General features: G+C 39.7%; 1 protein-coding gene and 1 long non-coding RNA gene across 4 annotated transcripts in view; both read right to left on the bottom strand.

Moving 5' to 3' along the window:
- Window positions 1–240: 240 nt before the first annotated feature.
- On the bottom strand, window positions 241–5,023 carry LOC309530218. The gene is made up of 3 exons (XR_014218691.1): window positions 4,913–5,023; window positions 3,455–3,579; window positions 241–588 (listed from the first exon to the last, which is right to left on the bottom strand). It is a non-coding gene; the product is annotated as an uncharacterized lncRNA (long non-coding RNA).
- A 4,643-nt stretch (window positions 5,024–9,666) lies between these two features.
- Window positions 9,667–20,420, bottom strand: part of RBM26 (RNA binding motif protein 26) — a 47,940-nt gene continuing 37,186 nt past the window's right edge. For all 3 annotated transcript variants that reach the window (XM_082218583.1, XM_082218584.1, XM_082218582.1), the window contains 6 exons: window positions 20,008–20,178; window positions 19,033–19,137; window positions 16,982–17,191; window positions 15,997–16,083; window positions 12,981–13,094; window positions 9,667–10,488 (listed from right to left, as the gene is read on the bottom strand). In XM_082218583.1, the coding sequence (XP_082074709.1) occupies window positions 10,399–10,488; window positions 12,981–13,094; window positions 15,997–16,083; window positions 16,982–17,191; window positions 19,033–19,137; window positions 20,008–20,178 (777 nt within the window). In that variant the 3' untranslated portion in view covers window positions 9,667–10,398. The remainder of the gene's footprint in view (window positions 10,489–12,980; window positions 13,095–15,996; window positions 16,084–16,981; window positions 17,192–19,032; window positions 19,138–20,007; window positions 20,179–20,420) is intronic.

The raw sequence follows: 20,420 nt of genomic DNA on the forward strand, positions 1-20,420 counted from the left end.
GGCAAACAACACATTCAAGCTGCTGATCTAAGCATATGCCAGGAACGGAAAAACATTAGACCAATCTGTCCAAAGCATTACTACCCCTAAGTAGAATGCTGGGAACCATGAAAGAAATTTTCTAATATCTTAACACATTAAAAATATCTTCTTGTGCGGTCTTGAAGAAAAAAGTTGTGCATTAGTATGTGTGGGGTTTTTTTTTTAAAAAAAGACTATTTTCAAACTACCACAACATAATGAGCGTTTAGTCGACTTTATTGCTGAGTTTTGGCAAACGTGCAAGTTTCCTGCGTTTACAAGGAATGGAAATGCAAATTGCTCAGGAAAATGCTAGAAAGACACCTGAAGCTTTTAAAAATAGTGTCTTTTTCCTGGTGAGTTGGAAGTTCATTCCTCCCCCACCTTTCATGTTACAAATTATCATTTACGTAGCCCCGTGAGCCATGTGCTGGCGATTATTCTGGCACATCAAGAACGCGAAACCTTTTCCTGTGGCTTACGCCTTTGGAGCAGCTGGCTAGCTAGGAAGCCATCATTGTGACCGTCTGGAGATTATCGGAAGAGAAGATAGAACTATAACAGCAGCTGGAAAACAAAGCAAAAAATTGTGCAGCTGTGGAGTCTCTCTGTAGGATTATCTATTTCTTTTCCGACTTGCTATGCTATGCTTCAGCAGCAACCTGTAGGAAGGGCAGGCAATACAGGCAGGTAAAGACAATAATATACCTTACGACTGGGAATCGCATTCCAGGTCATGAAATCATCACCAACTATACATTTGATAAGAAGCCATGCGGTGACTTATAAGGTTAACAAATCACAAACCACATTATCTCAGTGGCTCTAAAAGCAGAGCAGGCTAAACTCTGAACTTTTGATGGAACCAGTTTTCAAGTGGGGACTTTGTAAGAATGTGCAACCTCAACGCAAAATACTGGCCACAAACATTCATTCATTCATTCGATGGGAAAGGCCCAAGAGAGGGGAAACTGACTGAAGAGGAGCCGGCAAGTGCGAGAAAATGAATTTGGTTTCACTTACGGAGACAGACTGCCCCCTAGCCTTCAACAAACAAAAAAACCATGTACATAACAATATTATCGCCATCAACATGTTTCTACTTCGTTTTCAGAAAATCTGGACAGAAAGTGTAGCTTTTGCTATAAGAAGGAAACTTTCCTCAAACTTGGCAACGACCTGCAAAGCATGTGTGTTCTCAAAATCTGGTCTTTGAGCAGATTGGTGGCCTTCTACATCCTTGCTACAGAAAAAAGGGGGGGGGATTAACAGGTGAGGAAAGCCCTCAGTCAGAAGAAGCATGATCTGCAGGGATTTCTAATGCAGGAATCTAAACTAAAGCATTCAGGATTCAGGACACAAGGCCAAGCAACAGCCCTCTCCTGTTCTTGTTGACAGCACTGAGAGACAAACCACATTTGAATCTATATTCAACACTTAGCTATCATGCCTAGTAGCTGATAAGGCTTTCCCTCCATGAATTTGTCTAAGCTCCTTTTAAAGTCATCTAAGCTCGTGGGCAACACTTATGAACTTCTGGCGGTGAAATCCATAAACAGAATTATGTCCTGTGTAAAGTACTTCCATTTGTCAGCCCGACATTTCCTTACCCAAAAGTTTTGTTGGGTGGTGGTTTTCAAGAATTATAGGAAAGGACCCCTTATTACCAAAAATGAAAGAACAGCTGTTAGAATTCAAAAAGTAAAAACCAACACACCCTAAAAGTTCTTGAGTCTTTTTGAGGAAGACCCCAAAATTGTTGAGCTTTTTTATGAAAACCTCCGAAATTGTTGAACTTTTTTCTTTTCAAAAAACACAAAAAATTCCCCACACTTGTGGTTTTTCGATTGACTTGCCCAAGATACAGGGCGAAGCATCGTCTTTTGGAAAATTCCCCCCGGATGTTGATTTCGCCTTTGAAATCCCGGGTGTCTGGCAGCCCTAGATATAGACTTAGCTGAGATATCAAAATTGGCATGTGTAACCATTTGTTAAAGACTGGAAACCTCTCATGGACTTCTTGTGTGAAAAAGAAAATGGTGTAATGATTACCTGAATTGGAGAATTGAAGATAATGTTTGTTGATATAGAAAGCGGCTTCGTTGGGTGTTGGAGTTGGATTGGACAAAGTGAATATTGTTTTTATATAGCAGATAGATGTAGAATCAGAAGCTCTTTACTTTCTGAATCTTATTTTTCTAATTTTCTCTTTTAATCTCTTTTCTCTTTTTTATTTTTCTTTCTTTCTCCCCCCCCCCTTTTGTGTTTTTTATTGTATCTAGATAAAAGTCTTGGTTTGGTTTAAAAAGGGGGGAAGATATTAAGCTTTGTATTTGTCTTTATAAACCTTAAGACTATTTAGATCTAGATAGATAGATCTAGATAGATAAGATAGATAGATAGACAGATATTGAAAGGGAGGAGGGAACTCTAACCACTCTCTCAACACCATGCATAAAGGCATGGCATTATAATTGGCAAAAATACATTTAGATTTTGCAGGCAAAAAAATCTCCTTGAGTGTCATAAAAGGTTTTGTTTCAGGGTGGCTCAGTGGTTTCCTACAACCTAGGCTCAGAATTAACAAGAATACAGACTGAGAATAGTTTGAAAAACGCAAGGAGAAAGTAATTATTTGAGACAACAACCTGTGTACCACTGATCAAATGATATGCTGCATTTTCTAACCAAGCAAGTATTGAAATAATTTAACATGCAATCCTCGTCAAGTCTCTTTAACAATGTGCAATGTAAATGAACATTAAAATTCTGAAATGTCCCCCTTCACATGATATTAATCAACAAATCTGATAACAAGCTATACTGAGCCACTCATTTTTGTAGGGGAATTGGTTTACATAAAGGGCCCTTTTTGATCAAGTAAATTTTGTCACTTAACAGATCAAAGCCAAAATGAGACCAGATGAGCCATGTTCATTTCAATATTTTCAAATTTGACATTCTGTTATGGTGCTGAAAGGAAAATACAGTCCAGTTAGAGGCCTGACAAAAAATTAAGCATTTAATACAGAGTAACAATGATATGGAAGATTTAGCAATTATTTTTTATATAACACGAAAACACTCAGAATGTGGGAAACATCTAGGGACTCCAATGTCATAATGCATTTGGCAATGAATATTAAAAAATACTTTTAATACCTTAATAGATATAAACCCAAAAGCAGATTTCCAATAGATTTTTTTTTAATCAGTGGTACTTTATAAAATACAAATTGGGGGGAAATACCTTCAATAATGATGGCTGTTGAAGTGTTTTGTTTATCTAGTATTTCATCCATTTTGGAAATGTGAAAAGGAAAAAAATTGGGAAGGCTTTGATTTTATGTTGACAGATTACAGAAGATGCCAAAGTTGTTTTATTAATTTAAAATGGACCAGTTAAGGTGATAGAAAGCGACCAGCAACTTACGAAAACATCAGCAAAACTCTCAGTTGCTTATTTTTAGAGGCTGATCCTTGCTGCATTGGTATCCAGTTGGTTCTGTCAAATCCAGGATATGATTTTGACATGTTGCAGTCAAGCTTGGGAAAGTTCTGTAAAACAAGGAAGTTCGTTTGAGGATAAGCCATGTTTCTTTAATACTAGTATGATAAATTCTGCAGTAATATTTGGCTGCATACACCTTTCTTCTTAAGTAAACTGCTTTTAACCCTATTCCCCCCCCCCCTATTTTGTTGTTTTCAAGACGTAACTAACAGTATCTGGTCATTAGGTACTTTTTGCAGCTCTTCTAGAATAGGGAAAAAAATAACAATGGCAGGAGCTAGAGCAAAAGCTGGGTAAAGTATCAACCTCTTAGAAGCAATCTCTTGAAGGTACAATAAAAAATATCTGAGCTTAAAAATCCAGGCCTCCTATTTTGCAGAGATACACATGTATGGATTGTATATTTGAATTAATCTTTAAAATACTGTATATTTTAACAATGCCAGTTTTCACAGATCATGCGTTTGAAAAGCCAAGAGCTATGATTTAGTTATTTGGATCTATCTAGCAATACAAAGATCTTGTTCATCGCAGATGGCTGGGATTCCAGCTGCGAAAAGGGGACTTGTCCTTATCTCAGCCCCTGGCTTGCAGTGCATCCATTTAATGAGATAGGCAAGTTTGCGATAAACTTGTGGCTCGTGATACCTTTTCCAGTGTGCTGAACATGTTACTTTCCCTGCAAATGGAGCATACACAATACAATCCCAGCAGCTGTTTCGATTTCATCTTCCTTTCCGAGAAATCCCAAGGAACTTTTGAGTTCAGCAATCATAGGTAAAGGTAAAGGTACCCCTGCCCGTACGGGCCAGTCTTGCCAGACTCTAGGGTTGTGCGCCCATCTCACTCAAGAGGCCGTGGGCCAGCGCTGTCCGAAGACACTTCCGGGTCACGTGGCCAGCGTGACATCGCTGCTCTGGTGAACCAGAGCCGCACACGGAAACGCCGTTTACCTTCCCGCTGGTAAGCGGTCCCTATTTATCTACTTGCACCCGGAGGTGCTTTCGAACTGCTAGGTTGGCAGGCGCTGGGACCGAACGACGGGAGCGCACCCCGCCACAGGGATTCGAACCGCTGACCTTTCGATCGGCAAGCCCTAGGCGCTGAGGCTTTTACCCACAGCGCCACCTGCATCATACATACGTTTAATTAAGAATTACAGCCACCTTCCCAATTCATTTTCCAGAGGTAAAGATTTGTGTGACACTTCATTTGTGTAACTATTATAAAATTTCATTTTCTATCTTGCAAGGAAACCTGGCTCAGTTAACTCCCCGAACACAGGGTGACCAACAGAGGTCTCCCCATTTCCCCATCTTAACAGGGAAATCCAAGTTACGTCAAAATGCTTGCAGTTGAATCCATATCACTTGGGGTTACCGGAGAAAGCCGTGACAGGGGTATGTGGGTATTTTCTGAGATGCCTCATTCATTTCTTATTTCTTGGCAATGCAATGTAACTGATGCGGGTTATAAAAGCAGCCAGTGTCGTTACAGGAAACAAAACACAGAGAGGATTCATATTGCAATTTTCCTGCAAGTAATTCAAAGCGTGCATGTAACCACTTGGGAAGCTAGTCCATCTTTATGGCCTTGTGAAGAGGCAAGAAGAATCCTACCACACTTCCCGCTTCTAATAAAATTAATAATAATAATAATAATAATAATAATAATAATAATATATTATTATTATTATTTATACCCCGCCCATCTGGCTGGGTTTCCCCAGCCACTCTGGGCGGCTTCCAACAAAATATTAAAATACAATAGTCTATTAAACATTAAAAGCTTCCCTAAACAGGGCGGCCTTCAGATGTCTTCTAAAAGTCTGGTGGTTGTTTTTCTCTTTGACATCTGGCGGGAGGGCGTTCCATAGGGCGGGTGCAACTACCAAGAAGGCCCTCTGCCTGGTTCCTTATAACTTGGCTTCTCGCAGCGAGGGAACCGCCAGAAGGCCCTCGGCACTGGTGTTTGAAATTAGCCAGGTGCATTTTGCACACCGTTTCTGACCACTTTTGACTGAGTTTCAACTGCTTGGGGGCTAGGACGGTGCCAGACACCTCCAGCACCTGGAGAAGCATGCCTGAGGATTATTAGATCTGGACCATTCTTGCCCACTAAGACCCCCTCCTGTAGAATTCTATCAGTTATTTTTTATCTGCACAATCAGAATGAATTTCTGGAACCAAAATGCTTCTTCCGTGAAGCTTTAGCAGGAGCAGTCATCATTAAGAAAGAGGTAAGAATAGGGCTGCCACATTTCAAGAAGTAAAAATCCAGACATTTTGACAATTTTTGAAAATCCCCCCCATGGTAATTTTCCTGCCTGTCAGCAATATTAGCTGCCGACTCTCCTGCTTGTGCAGGCCAGCCAGAGCCGCCTGCACATATATATTTTTTGATATAAAAAAGAACCCCAGAAACCCAAACATTTGCCCCCGGATGGGCGTGTAGACCCTCAAAAGACGACATGTCCAGGATTTCCCAGACGTATGGCAAACCTAGATAGGCCAAGAGGGAGGGAGGGAGAGACTGGTCTTAGATCAAGTGACTTTTCTTCTTTAAGTTCTCAAAATTCTTAACCTAGCTCAAGGTGGTCATCTGAACTAGCCAGAGGTTTAACTGAGAATCAGTCAGTCAATCCATCATTTGAAAAATAAGACTCTAGAGCCACCTTGCCCCAAAATGGCAATTAGACATTCCATTTTGGGGACTGGTTTAAGGAGCCATTTGGCACCTAGTTTATATATCCGAGTTCTAACACTGCTTCTGGTGGAGTACCGAACTGTACTAAAATCAACATGTCAGAATGATCCAGGCAACTGGCCTTCCATGACGCTACATGTAAACTACGGTACATAAATCACCACACGGTAAACTGTATCGCTGTTGATAATAGTAAAAAAAAAAAAGTTATCACTAACACATGGTTTGAAGCTAATAAGTAGATAGATTATAAACGCCATTAAAAGTCAGCCATCAGAAGAACGATTTAAGCATTGAGAACTTAGTACGTTCTTCATTTTTCACTGCATTGAAGCTTAGGCTTACATGTGCACGATGGACAGCTTGTTTCAAGCTTTTATCGGTATGCACGAAACGTAAAACTAGATCTCTTGCAAGGAAGCATTTACTACACCCCATGACATTTTCTAGTGACATATATAAACCAATAACTCTGCAATTGTGACTATATTTTTAATTATTGCATTTAAAGCCTGCCTTTAAGAGAACTCAAAGGGAGTCTCCAAATCAAGCACTAACCAGAGCCAGACCTGCTTAGCTTCAACAAGTTTGCTTTGCGTTCCAGTAATAGACCTGTCTAGAAACTACATTTCCAGCATACAATTCAATGGCTTGAATTTAAAGATAGTTAATAGAATAACATATCTGATCCAAGCCTGATATTGGACAATTCCCCCTCCCTTAGGGGTCCCTGTGCCCCATCACATATTGTTCAGACAAGTCCTTCAACTTTCCGTTAGGGGCATACTTGCTTGCAGAGAGAAGAACGGGGTCAAAACTTTCATTCAGATAACTTCTTTAAGCTTCCAACCTCTTCTTTAAAAAAAAACACAACCCAGCATCTGCATTGAGCTCCAACCAATCTCTTTGAAGTCCTAGCTTGGAAATACAGAACTGATTTCAAAGTAACTCCGGTTTTCATTAAAAAAAAAAGAAGATTTTATTGGTACCATGTTTCAAAAACATAACACGACACATAATTTATTAGGGTACATTGGACCTCGGATTATTAACTTAAAATTCCTCCTTGGGCTATCACGGAATCTTGGAGGAGGAAACAGAAATTTGGAAGTTAAATACTGGGGTAGGGGGCTTATAGCAAAAGAGAAAATAAATCAGAAGACAAATAATTTCCTAGGTGAAATACTGGGTTCTTAGTAAGCGGCAGGAGCTCAATGTAGCCCAATAGACAAATAGGGTCCCCTGGCCCCCAAATCAACAAGAAAGAAATCAGTGGGGCAAGTTCGCACTAAGGAGAATGTTAACTCCTGTGTCATGATAAAATTTGGAGCATAATTAAGCCCCAGGACCTGCTTCACCAAACTTTTTAGGTTGGTGGGCAAATTTGTAGAGTAGAGACACTGTCATGGGCACCACCTCTTCTACCAGCTACAAGAGAGTATGTTTTTCAAGCCTATTTTCAGCAGGGTTGGTTCTTCAGTACCTGTGTCCCTGCTACAAGGGCTGGGCAATATCTGTTTTTCAACATCAGGATGTATCAGCAGTTAGCTACCGCGATATGCTGATATAGCACAATGCCTGGAATGTATCTCCCACCTTAGGGGAGGAAGAAGCAGTCAAGATACATCGCCCAGCCCTACTGAGCAAGCCCCCCTATAGCTCCAGCTCACAGGAGCTGGAGGGGCAGAGCCTTCCTTAAATTGCTCCACTGGGGGCAGGAAGCTGAGTGAATCCCGGTAATGTTCCGGCTCGCACAAGCTAGGGAGGGGGGCTTCCTCAAAGCCACAGGCAGGTAAGGCAGGCAAACGGAGCCCCAAAAAGTGCTTGCCCGGAGCCTTCTCAGATTCCCATCCGCCTGCTTACCTGCGCCTTTGCCACCTGCCTGCGCCTTTGCCGTCTGTATTGCCAGCTCAAAATGTCTGAAACCGGCATCGTGATCTGAATGCCGTACCGGTTTCTGACTATTTGCCGATACATTGCCCAGCTCTATCTGCGACATTGGAGACCCCTGCACCAGGGTAAAATTCACTCTCGATTTTCAATGAACCCGGACACTGCTTTGTAACGGGTTCATAGTGGGGGGGGGGGGTGGAATACACAGGAATGTACAGAAAAAGGTTTACAAAGAAATTAACAAATCTCCTCCGGCATTCTCTAAGTTGCATAAGCACACTCTTAAAATAAAAATAAAATATTAAGGCAAAACACGAGGTTATTTCCCCTAGCCTATTTGAGAAGTTGTTGGGAGACAGAACGGACCCCAGCAAGCTTAAGAATTTGGTAGTTTCATCTTCTCGTTCATTTCAATATGGGTAATCAGACCCCACAAAGCCAGTCAGGGGAGGATGAAGTGCTTCAGGTTGCTAAAAAATATTTGACAATATTTTGAAACAGCTGCTTGGGTCCATAGCAACTCCATTAGCTTGCAAGAGTTAACTTCTCTTAGGTTCCCAGCTTACATGGCTTACCAATAAGGCATGTAGGCAGTACAGTTGTGATACAAAGAACAAATCAAAATTAAAGGCAGGGGGGGAAAGACCAACAGTTGCGGCTTTCGTTGTTGTTTTTCAAACCATCTGCCTGAAATGAAAAAAGGAAATCATCAGAACAACTGTTCAACGGGTGATAAAATATAAAGGATGGAAAGCATAACTTTAGAAGGAAATATAACAGCAATCAATTCAATATTTAACTGGCTTAATAGATTTAAAATTGAGTAATTTAAAGCTGACGGTAGTCAGAACAACCTAGGAAGAGGCCTCGTGGAGTGATGAAGGAGAAAAGGCCTGCTGTAAGTAGAAGGGGAGGGTTTAAAAAAATAATACTTAACACTGGAGAATAATGGATGCCCAAAACTGTAAAGGCAAAATAGACACATTATAATCTGGTGCAAAATTGTATCTATAGGGGAGATGGCAGGGGCAAGGAGGCATGACTGGTCTGGCTACTTCTGGGTTCCTCCCTCCCAGGAAAGAACCTATGAGAGACCAGTCTGCCCTATCATTTGTAAAGTGATTGGACCAGATTTCTGGGTGTTCTTGTTTTTTTTCTCCCGTTGTCCCTTATGCCTTGTCTATTAGCGCATAACCCATTTTGATAACCTCAATTTTTATTCTGTGTGCAATTTATTCTTAACGAAGAATAAATAAAATTAATACCTACCGGTCACGTCGCTTTGCTGCATTTCTTTAAACGTGAGCTTCTGCCACACAAGAAAAACAAGCCTTCTTGCTTTCTCAAATGTGAGTGTGGCCATGCCGTTCTTGAAGCAAGAACTCCCTTTGAAAGCCTGGTTCTGAAGTTAGGTAGCCAGCTGGCAATTTAAATTGTGCGTAAAAGGATTTTCAGCATTTGGCTTCAAGGCCAAATTGTTTTATCGTTTATAAGGTTGAAATAGTGATAGTGATTCAGCTCTTTTCGTGAATATGGGGGGGTGGGGGTCGCCACATGGAATGGTCTATCTTTTTTTCCAATTTTTTTTTCTTTGTTATCATGGGCCATAGTATAACGTCATTATTGCTTTTTTTTTCTTTTTTCCCCAAGACCATTCCATCTCTTTATTTTTTTAAACATCTTAAAGTGATAAGGAGATATATGCAAAGCAGTCATACACTGTATCATTAAAACTCATACGTAAAATACGTACACAAATCCAACAAAAGGCTAGTACATAGTAAAGCCTAAGTATACTACTATGCAATATTATGAATACGTAACTTTAGAGACTTCAGTTTAGTAATGTTATCTATTATTATTTCTGAAAACATTCACAAAGATCTTAAATGCAAATTTCCATTCCATACTTGGAATAAAACAAAACAAAACAAAAATCTATGTTATAACAACTCTTGGTCATCTTGTTGTGTGACCAATTCTTTAAATTACAAAGAACCCAAAGAATTCCGTAATGTTTCTGTAGGAGTAATAAAAACATTGCATATGTTCCTAATATGATGTCTTCAGCAATCATTTACCGAAATGTAAATGCAACTCGAACATCAATCACTCAAAAGACGGGACCAATCAGCTGCTTGAGTCTTATCTGAAATCCAAATTCACCACTTTCACCCAAACTCCTTGAAGTACAAATATGCAAAAGTACATTAGAAAATGCTAATGCAACACAGGAACAGTTCTAGCATTCTCAGCAATCCGCTGAATCATCTTCTCCAAGAACGAGATTCATTGTCGTCGTCTTCTTCATCATCATCTTGAAGCAATGAGTCATCTACCAGGGATTCTTCCTGAAACTGAAAAAGAAATGTTTCGTAAGAACCTGCCGGAAGCACTGAAGATATGAAATTCCCTAACAAAAAAAAGGGGGGTGGCATTCAGGCACCTTTTAAGACTATGCAAATTACTTCTGCAGTTTGAAAGAATGGGGGAAACACAATACCTGTGAAAATCAGAATGTTAGCATCTTCCACACCAATTATTGATTACGAAGATTAACAAATGGAGGGAAATTCTATAGATCATGAGATATACATCTCGTGCTGGGATTCATTTATTTATGTTAAGCCGTTATGCTGCTGCAAACTGTATAATGCTTTGAAAAGCTATCTAATAAATTCTAAACATCACTGATTTATTCTGAAAGTGAAATGAGGTTTGGATAACAGTTGTGGGTTTGTCTGGACAAGCCAACTTCCAAAATGTGATTAATGTTCCTGGCTAGTTTTGGCAAACCACCGTTTAACCACACTTCAGTGTGCATGTAACAGCAAATCATGGCTAGCTACAAATGGAAAAGAAAGTTTTGCAGTTGCACCAGAGGACTAGAGGGGAGAGCATGAGTCATTTGCTCATTTATTTTACATCCAAACCCATCGCTCTTGTTATTTTTGACCAACCCACACAGGGCTCACCAGGGCTGAAGACCTGTGCTCTGAACACTCGGCAAGACAGCAGATGAATATTCAGTTTTGGTTAATGCCACATTAAAACATAGTTAAAATAAACTTTTTAATGTAAACATGAATTGTCCTGGTACATGTGCTGAAATCACAAGCTAAAACACTCCCCCTGACCCCTTCCTGCTGCTGCTGTACTGCTGGGAAACAAACCATGGTTTGGCTGGTCATTATAGCCAACCCTGGACTTGTGGTTTCTTTCCCTCCAAGCAATCTACAAGATATAAGCCCTAAACAAACCTTGCTATCTAGTAATGCACATATATTTTACTTTCATCCTGAGCGTTTTGGATAGGGTTGAACTCGAGTAAGGAGAACACAAGCTTGATACTACTAAGCCAAAATTCTCCTATCACAGAAAGTAACATTATTTATTGAATATAGGTAATTAATTAATGTTTATTTAAATAAATATAATATTTTTGCAATCAACCAATACTACTAATTCAGAATGAGAGAGAATCAATTCCAGTGAGAAGTTATGAAACTAATTTTTCATAAATGGAGTATGCATTTTCTAGGAGGTGCTTATGCAAAGGTCAGAGCCAAAACCCATAAATAACAGAAAATATCCTGACATTGGAACAGCAACTCTGACAAAATTTATAGTGAAAGCAATGTAGGTTCTCACTCATAATTTACTCTACAGCTGATACATCCAGGACCTGGTGATTACAAATATTCTATTTCAATACTCCTTGGTGTCTGTGCTGGAAGCACTCGTGAAATTCTATCTTAGGAAAAGCTGACATTTAAGAAATACAAAATGCTTGAGGGAACTTTGATTGGAAATCCATTATGTATGGGAATTTATTGAAGAAAAGAGGGGACTGGTTCTGTAATAGTGGAAGAGAACGTAAATTAATATAACCTGGTTAAGTAAATCAGGAAAAGGCCAACGCATACAGGACAAAAAACATGACTTAAGTAACAGAATGTATTTTAAGACTATGAGCTAGTAAAAGGAAAATATAGGTGTGTGCTGTGCCAAAACTATTACAAATGCAAAGTACACAAATTCAGAGAAAATTAAGGATTCCCAATGACATCACAAGATAGCAAGAGAGAGTTTGCAGTATTTTTACATTCAGCATATACACCAAGTAAGATCTGAATATCAATCACTTGCAATAGTTCTGCATGAAAATTATTATCTGAGCATGCTATTTTGAATGCACTAGTTTGATGCTGTAGATAGAACCGGAAGTCTCAGTTTTAAATTTCTGCTTAGCCACAAAGCAATCTGGATAGTGATTGGCAACTCACTCTCTCACACAGCTGGTGTAAGGATAAATATGATAGCATGACCCCTAAACTACTTGAAAGGGGGAACAGTAAATAAAATGTAATAAATATATAAAAGTTGCTCCAATGCGCAATACATGGAAATTGTAGGGATATTAAGACAAAAGTGTGTATATGAACTACCCACTCAACTTTTGAATCATAGTTTATGGATGGTATCTGATGAAGTCTTATTCCTAGTAGACTCACTGAAATAATGGACACTTATTAATATATTATTTTACATTTTATTAATATGAAATAAATCACCTTTCTTCAGTGGGTCAACTGAGTATGATCTGGTTGCATACTATCCCTAAGAGCTTTATATTGACATCCTCTTTTCAATAATTGTTTTCAAGTTTTCTGCTAATATTTCTGTTACCAAAAAGACACACGTTCCCCCAGAGAAAACAAGTGGTATTAGTGTTACAAAATCACCAGAGCTGTTATGAATCCGCAAAAGCTATCTTTATTAAACAGCAACAGTAACAAGTTTTTTATTCCTTCGTCCGTTTGTCAAGGAGGAGGAGACGCAAACTTACTTCTTCTTCATCTGGTTCAGTCTCCTCCGTTTCCATCGTTGAGATATTTGCGACTGGCTTGTTCCAGGCCAACTTCAGGTCTTGCCCTTTGAAGCGAGATCCATGGATAGCAGCCTAAAGAGAACAGCAATATTCTCTTTATAACGAAACATGTCCTCTGGGGGGAAATGGTTGAATAGCAACAAATACCAGAATAAACTGCATGCACCTCTGCGTAACTAGGCTACAACTGAAATAATTGTCCCAACTCTCAGGACTTTTGTTTTTAGGACAGTATTTCACTATGCCACATGACAAATCACTTTGGAAAATGTGTGCATTAACAAAAGCAGGTTATGATATAGCATTGGGAGGTGGGGTGTTTTTTTTGGGGGGGGGGTTGTTGTTTAAAGAACAAATCAACACCCCAGTGGACATCCCCAAGTCCTTTGGCAAATTTTAAGCCTAGGTTTCAATGCAGGTGTGCAGTATACAAGGTATACTGTAGTCTTAGTATTCTATTGCAGATTACTATTTCAAAGGTAAATGTGCATGCAAGCCTTTCCAGATTTCTTTTGGTGTCTACACATACACAAGGCAATGAAGAAAAATGATTTTTTTTTAAAGTCCTGAATTATTTCAACATGAAGGTAGCATGCTGTTCAGAGAAGCCAATTGTTACTGAACAATCTCCTCATTGGTGTTTTGCTTTTGAAATATTGATACTTTTTAATCTTCATACATTATTACTACTGCCCAAAACGGGGCATCCTGAAAATAAAACTGAGTTGATTTTTTTTAAAAAAATAAACTTAAAGAATATAACTTATTCTGCCGAAAAGCATTCCATTTTCTGTAAAGGCTTGGTAATTGAAATGTAAAAAAAAAAATTAACCTATGGGATATTCATGCCTTCCTAAGTACCAGCTGCATTAAGTGGCTGCTTTGGAAATAGTATGTTCAAATTAAAGTAACATGAACTAGCATAAATCAGTGTTAGCAACATTCCGAAATAACTGCCACAGTCACAAAAGATTTATAGTACAATCTGAAAGTACAGCATAATGTGAAATGTGGAAACAATTACATGTTTGATGACATCTGAACATGAATTGTGTGATATTAAGGTCCCCAGGTATAAATTTTAAATCTGTACATATAAATTTATGGTCAATTTTAAAAGATTCCATGCCTATTAAAATGAACCACAGGAGTGGACTTTTTGTCCATGGTCTCATCACAATGTCACAAACTGGAATTTTTAAAGAATACTTATATATGACATTTGGGTTCAGAAACAACTTGTAATCTTTGAAAGAAATTACTGCAACATAAAAATGCAACACTTTACAACTAGGGAACCCTCCTCACCCTTTCCAAGCTCAAATGCACACGACCATAAAACTTAAACCTCTTTCATTCAAGACAGTAAAATATTAGCTACCATTCCTTCAAAGAAAGCTATAACTACTTTGAAGATTAACTTCTACTACCAATTATTATTTATAATGTATTTGATTTGCTAACAAGTAGAAACTTAACTTGCAGATATTTGATTTATACACTATGAACTTTTTTTTTGTTAGTTTTACAGCTAATCAAGTTCCTCTGCTTGTATTCGAGAAAATATTCCTATCCATAACATAAGTTTTAGGGAAAACACAAATGTGTTGTTCCATTTGCAATGTGCACAGAGGACCCCTCTTCCAGGCACTCAGGGTTTTGGAGCACATCTTTGGGGCCTTAATCTTTCCAAAGTAATTTTGCACAAAACTTTGCTTCGCCATTTAGTGATGAAATACTGTTAGAAGCTGCAAGATGTGAAAGAGAATCCTAGTTGACTATCCCTGTGCTCACAAGCATGGAAAACAAACGTGTTACAAGGAATTCAGGCCGTAGCTCTTTCTAGCTTTCATAAAGAACATTTTCTCTTGATTCTTCAACTAAAAACTGAGAAAGAGAACTACTGTACAACCAAAGAAAACACCAATATGAAAAAAGCTGATAAATAGAACAGAGGTCAGCGTTCCAAACTGCATTTTACACACACACAACCATGAAGGGAAGAATTCAATGTAGTGCTGTGGCAATCATTCCCTAGACCAGGGGTCAGCAAACTTTTTCAGCAGGGGACCGGTCCACTGTCCCTCAGACCTTGTGGGGGGCTGGACTATATATATATATATATATGCAGGTTTTGGTGTCTTCGGGTGTCTTCCCGTGTAAGAGTCGGGGTGTCTGGGCTATATATATCTGGATATATATATATATCCGGATCCGACCCCTGAGCCTTAGTTTGCCTACCCAAGCCCTAGACACAAGCATTTTCGTATGGTGCTTGGAACGAACCCCCCTCTCCACATTCTGCATGCTGTTGTGGAGGTCCTCTCAACGCTCCCAGAGCCAGTCGGTTGTCTGTGTGGTGGCCCGGGGTGGGGTAGGGAGGGAAGATCCCTGCAGCACCAGCAGAAATCCTTCCATTAATGGGACTCCTTAGCTGAAGCCAATCCAAAGTGCTTAAGGTTACATTGCCAGACACACTTCATTATAGGAAATGCCCCCCACCCCCCGCAGTCCTCCGTCCTCCAACATCTTAGATTGAAACGGGGAAATGAGAGCAAAGCCTCTTTGTGAGTACACACTCACTTTATTTCAGTGGTTTGGTCTTCATTATTTAATTAAATAACTGAAGCCAGACAAAGTGTATGCTAATACACAACACATGTATTACAGGTAATAGGAAGGAGTAGAACACAGAAGCTCTGTACAATAGTTAGATGCAGTTAAACTCAAGCTTACTGCCTAACATGAAAACAAAAAAAGGAGGATATACTTACTGCCTCGGCTTTATTTCAGTGGTTTGGTCTTCATTATTTAATTAAATAACTGAAGCCAGACAAAGTGTATGCTAATACACAACACATGTATTATAGGTAATAGGAAGGAGTAGAACACAGAAGCTCTGTACAATAGTTAGATGCAGTTAAACTCAACCTTACTGCCTAACATGAAAACAAAAAAAGGAGGATATACTTACTGCCTCGGCTTCTGCTCTCGTCTTGAAAGTAATCACTGCATGGAGAGACGAGTCATCTATCTGGCAGTCTTCAATTTCACCATATTGCTTTTTAAGAGGAGAAAATTGTCACCTTACTGAAATAATCTCTCCTTGATGCATAACATGCAAGGGCTGTTAACAGTTCTGGATTGATAACGCAACCTAATGATCCCAAATCTTCTAAAATAGTTGTAAAATAAACCATCCCCAACCCAAAATTTTTAAAAAATGGAAGAACAGGAAACTGAAAAATGAAACTTAAGCAAATTTAAATATCAAGGAAAACAGATATTCAATTTATAAATAGGTCACTAATGATAACTTTTATGATTCCAAAGAGCAGCCCAATAATTTATTATGTCGGATATACTTGAAGTTTGACCTGAAACTATGCTTGCTTTTGACTTTGGATCAAGAGAGCTATTTTCAGTTCTTAGTTCCACTAAGGGTAGCTTCACATGAGTATGTAAAATAAACTCCATGTAGAAAAAAACATAGGCATCAAGTGTTTTACACAGGTCAGGGAATGACTGTTGCCTTTCTAGTTAATATATTCACAGTAGAAACAAACAGTTGCAACATACTTCAAATTATGCAACAGCACACTCTTGAGATAATTTCTGTGCAGAAAAGCCAACATGTGTGACAGGTGCCCATTTGTCTTCTCTCTGAATGACTGTTTGCCAGCACGGATGGACAAGTTAGGAAAGGCATCAAAGCAAACCTGCAGTCATGGCTATACGAACCAATCATCCCTGGCCACTGCACTTAATTTCACATACTTGACAGAACATTATTATGGCGCCCGCCTAGCCTAAGGCCTTTCTCCGGAAGTTAGAGATGATTATTTGATTTATAACACTTTGCTGATTTTCACTGATCACAATCACACTGCAACAGAATGTTAGGTTTCTAAGACATATTATCACACTGAGATCAGGAAGGCAGTGGGGCGGGTACATACCGCAAAATGTGGGAGGAGATCTTCTCGGTCGTTCTCTGTAAAAGCAGAGATTTCAAGTGCCCTTGGACGATGATCCACCACGGCATGGATAGGAACACCTCTTCCCCGACCCCGGCCTCGTCCTCCCCTGCCTCTGCCGCGAGACGCACCGCGACCTCGTGTATGAATTCCTCTCCCACGACCAGAGGACAAAATTCCTCGTTTCGCAGCCTAACATGAAATAACAACATCTAATACAAGCCAAACTTATCCATATGTGTTATAGTAAAAATAAAATAATAATAATAATAATAATAATAATAATAATAATAATAATAATAATAGATTTTATTTATATCCCGCCCTCCCCAGCCGAAGCCGGGCTCAGGGCGGCTAACAACAATAAAATAATACAACATTCTAAAATCATTTCATTATAAAATTAATTCAAATCAAATTGATGGCAACCATTGGACTAGAGTTCTGTGAAGATTACCAAAGGAGGGAGTCAGGCTGTGCCCTGGCCAAAGGCCTGGTGGAACAGCTCTGTCTTGCAGGACCTGCAGAAAGATGTCAAGTCCCGCAGGGCCCTAGTCTCTTGGGACAGAGTGTTCCACCAGATCGGAGCACCAGCCGAAAAAGCCCTGGCTCTAGTTGAGGCCAGCCTAACCTCTCTGTGGCCTGGGACCTTCAATATGTTTTTGTTTGAAGACCGTAAGTTCCTCTGTGGGACATACCAGGAGAGGCGGTCCCGTAGGTACGAGGGTCTGAACTTATGCTACTGTAAACCTTAAAACATCTCGATGATATACCAATATTGTTATTATTTCCACATTGTAAATGGGGACTCAGGGGAGACTGTCTAATTGCAGTGTTTCCCAAACTGTTTTCAGACTGCAATTCCCTTCATCCCTGACCGCTGGTCTTGCTAGCTAGGGATGGTGGGAGTTGTAGTCCAAAAACAACTGGAGATCCAAGTTTGAGAAATGCCAGTCTAATGCTACCTCAGGAATTTATGGCAGAGGTAAGATCTGAGCCAGACTTGCCAACTGACAGCTTATTCCCTTTGCAGCACCACACCAAGTCACCTTGAATAGCAAACCTCTTGAAACACAACCCAGAGCAATTACATGCAACAACTTTCATACTCAGGCACAGATTTTAGGACTCCCAAAGACATTTGATCATTCCAGATGCTTACATCCACCCATTCATTTTCTTATCTCTCTAATATGAGGTAGTGGTCAGTCTGTTTTGTCCTGGGCCAAATTCATGTCTGCCCGATTTAGGAAATACTATGTGCCTGATGCGATTACAGGCTCTCTCCCCATAGATACGCTGCACTGAGTCAGAGATGCAAGGCAGGCAGAGGAACACACAGATGGAAAGATCCTTCAAGATTTGGCCACTTCTTATTTCCATATTCTTGGGGACAACATGACAGCAGTATATATATGGTGCAGCAAATCACCTAACAGGGCAGCAAATGCCAGTGTATGAAGTTTAGGCCTGGTAAAGGCACTTCCAAAGAAATGAAATATGAAAGAACGCTGATCAAGCTGGCATTACATAACGCTTCGTTTTAATATGCTTTGCAAACCAATAAGAATTGGGAAGCAATAATTAGCAAAATTCAGTTTCAAAGAGAAAGAGAACTAACTTTGCATCAGATGACCTTCTGCCATTCATTTCACTTCACTCTAGAAGTCTGGGCTTAACATAGAATCATTTTAAGGTAATGCATTATTTTCAATGCGCTCACGCTCTTTTAAAGGCAGTGAATCGAAAACAGACATTTCCGTAACTGCTTACCAGTTCTAAACACCAACAGCACCACCTAGGGGAACATTTTGAAAATGCATGCTGCTCCCAAAGTTAAGTTATTTGGATGTTATTTTGGATATAATGCATAAACTTCATATTCTGGGTTAGGGTGGGATATTTTATTTTATGCGTATGATGTTGTCATAAGTTGTAAGAATCCATTTTTTCCTAACTGTTACACAAATTCACTGAGGGGGGATACATGTGGAATAGTGCCGTGCTGACCATCAAAAATGAAATAAACTTACTTCAAGCTGCAGTTCTGTGTACTTTCGTCTTAGTTCAGTGACTTCTTCGCCTGCCTGCATCTTCTTATACAAGTCCAACTCAGTGTCCAGTAGTTCTTTTTGCATCTAAGGGATACTAATCAATTTAGTATGCATTTCTTAACTCGTGCAGAAAACGTGGGCGTAAATAGCCAGACTACCATAGAGCATTACAATGTTTCAAGTTTCAGGGGGAACGTCTTCAAAAGAAACATTAGCTGACATCTATGGGATGGATGATTGCTAGGTTAGCATAAGGGCCTACTTCTTTTTTTAACGGGGTATAAATCCAGGAGGGTAATGCAGTTTTATTTTTCTCAAATTTCAAAAATTGTCTCCTCCTCTCCCACACTGAAAACCGCCTTAAAGGTAAAGGGACCCCTGACCATTAGGTCCCTTCATGGCCAACTCTGGGGTTGCAACACTCATCTCGCTTTATTGGCCAAGGGAGCCGGCGTACAGCTTCCGGGTCATGTGGCCAGCATGACTAGGCCGCTTCTGGCAAACCAAAGCAGCGAACGGAAACACCGTTTACCTTCCCGCCGTTTACCTTATCTACTTGCACTTTGACGTGCTTTCCAACTGCTAGGTGGGCAGGAGCAGGGATTAGAACCGCTGACCTTCTGATCAGCAAGTCCTAGGCTCTGTGGTTTGGATTTAGCATAACCTTGGTGTGTTGTAATGACCCACCAGTGACAGGTGAATGGATTCAAACTTCTAGTCAGCCATAAAGGTCACTTGGTGGTTTTAAGCAAGTCACTACTTCTCAGTCTTACCTATTTCATGGGATTGTGGTGGTGGGAAAGAGAGAGTCCTATGTATGTTATCTTGGAGGATAAGCAAAAATGTGATCAATGCATCCGCTCCCAGCTTTCCGCAGCAAACTTATACATCAAAAGAAAATTATTTAAAGAAAAGAAAGATTAAAAGCATCCAATGATGACAAAATACAGATACCTGTGTTTTTGTTTTCATGTTTTTCAGGGGAGTGCTTGCTGGAGTGGAGACCCCTTTCAATTCATCCTTTAACTTGGTAATGCTGTTAGTCAAGGTCTCCAGAGTTTTCATGATTTCAGCTTTGTCCTCCGATTTCATCGTTTTATTCTTCTCCAGTTTTGAAATCAGCATCTATTGAAATTACACATATTACTAACAGGAATCCTTTACACATGGGTTATTTTTCATCTTCGGAGGAAGTTTATCCAAGCTCCCCACCATCATACACATTTATGAAGACACAATTTAAAAAAAAAAAAATTCTCCATACATAAGGAAAGCTGCCAAATATCCAAAATGGCACCAACATCCATGGAAAACAGCTCCAACTGGAGAGAGGAATTGGACAACCCTCAGGTTCTGATGTAGGAACT

Source organism: Podarcis vaucheri, assembly GCF_965113315.1.
Source record: "Podarcis vaucheri genome assembly, chromosome: 4".
In the NCBI taxonomy this organism is placed as follows: domain Eukaryota; kingdom Metazoa; phylum Chordata; class Lepidosauria; order Squamata; family Lacertidae; genus Podarcis; species Podarcis vaucheri.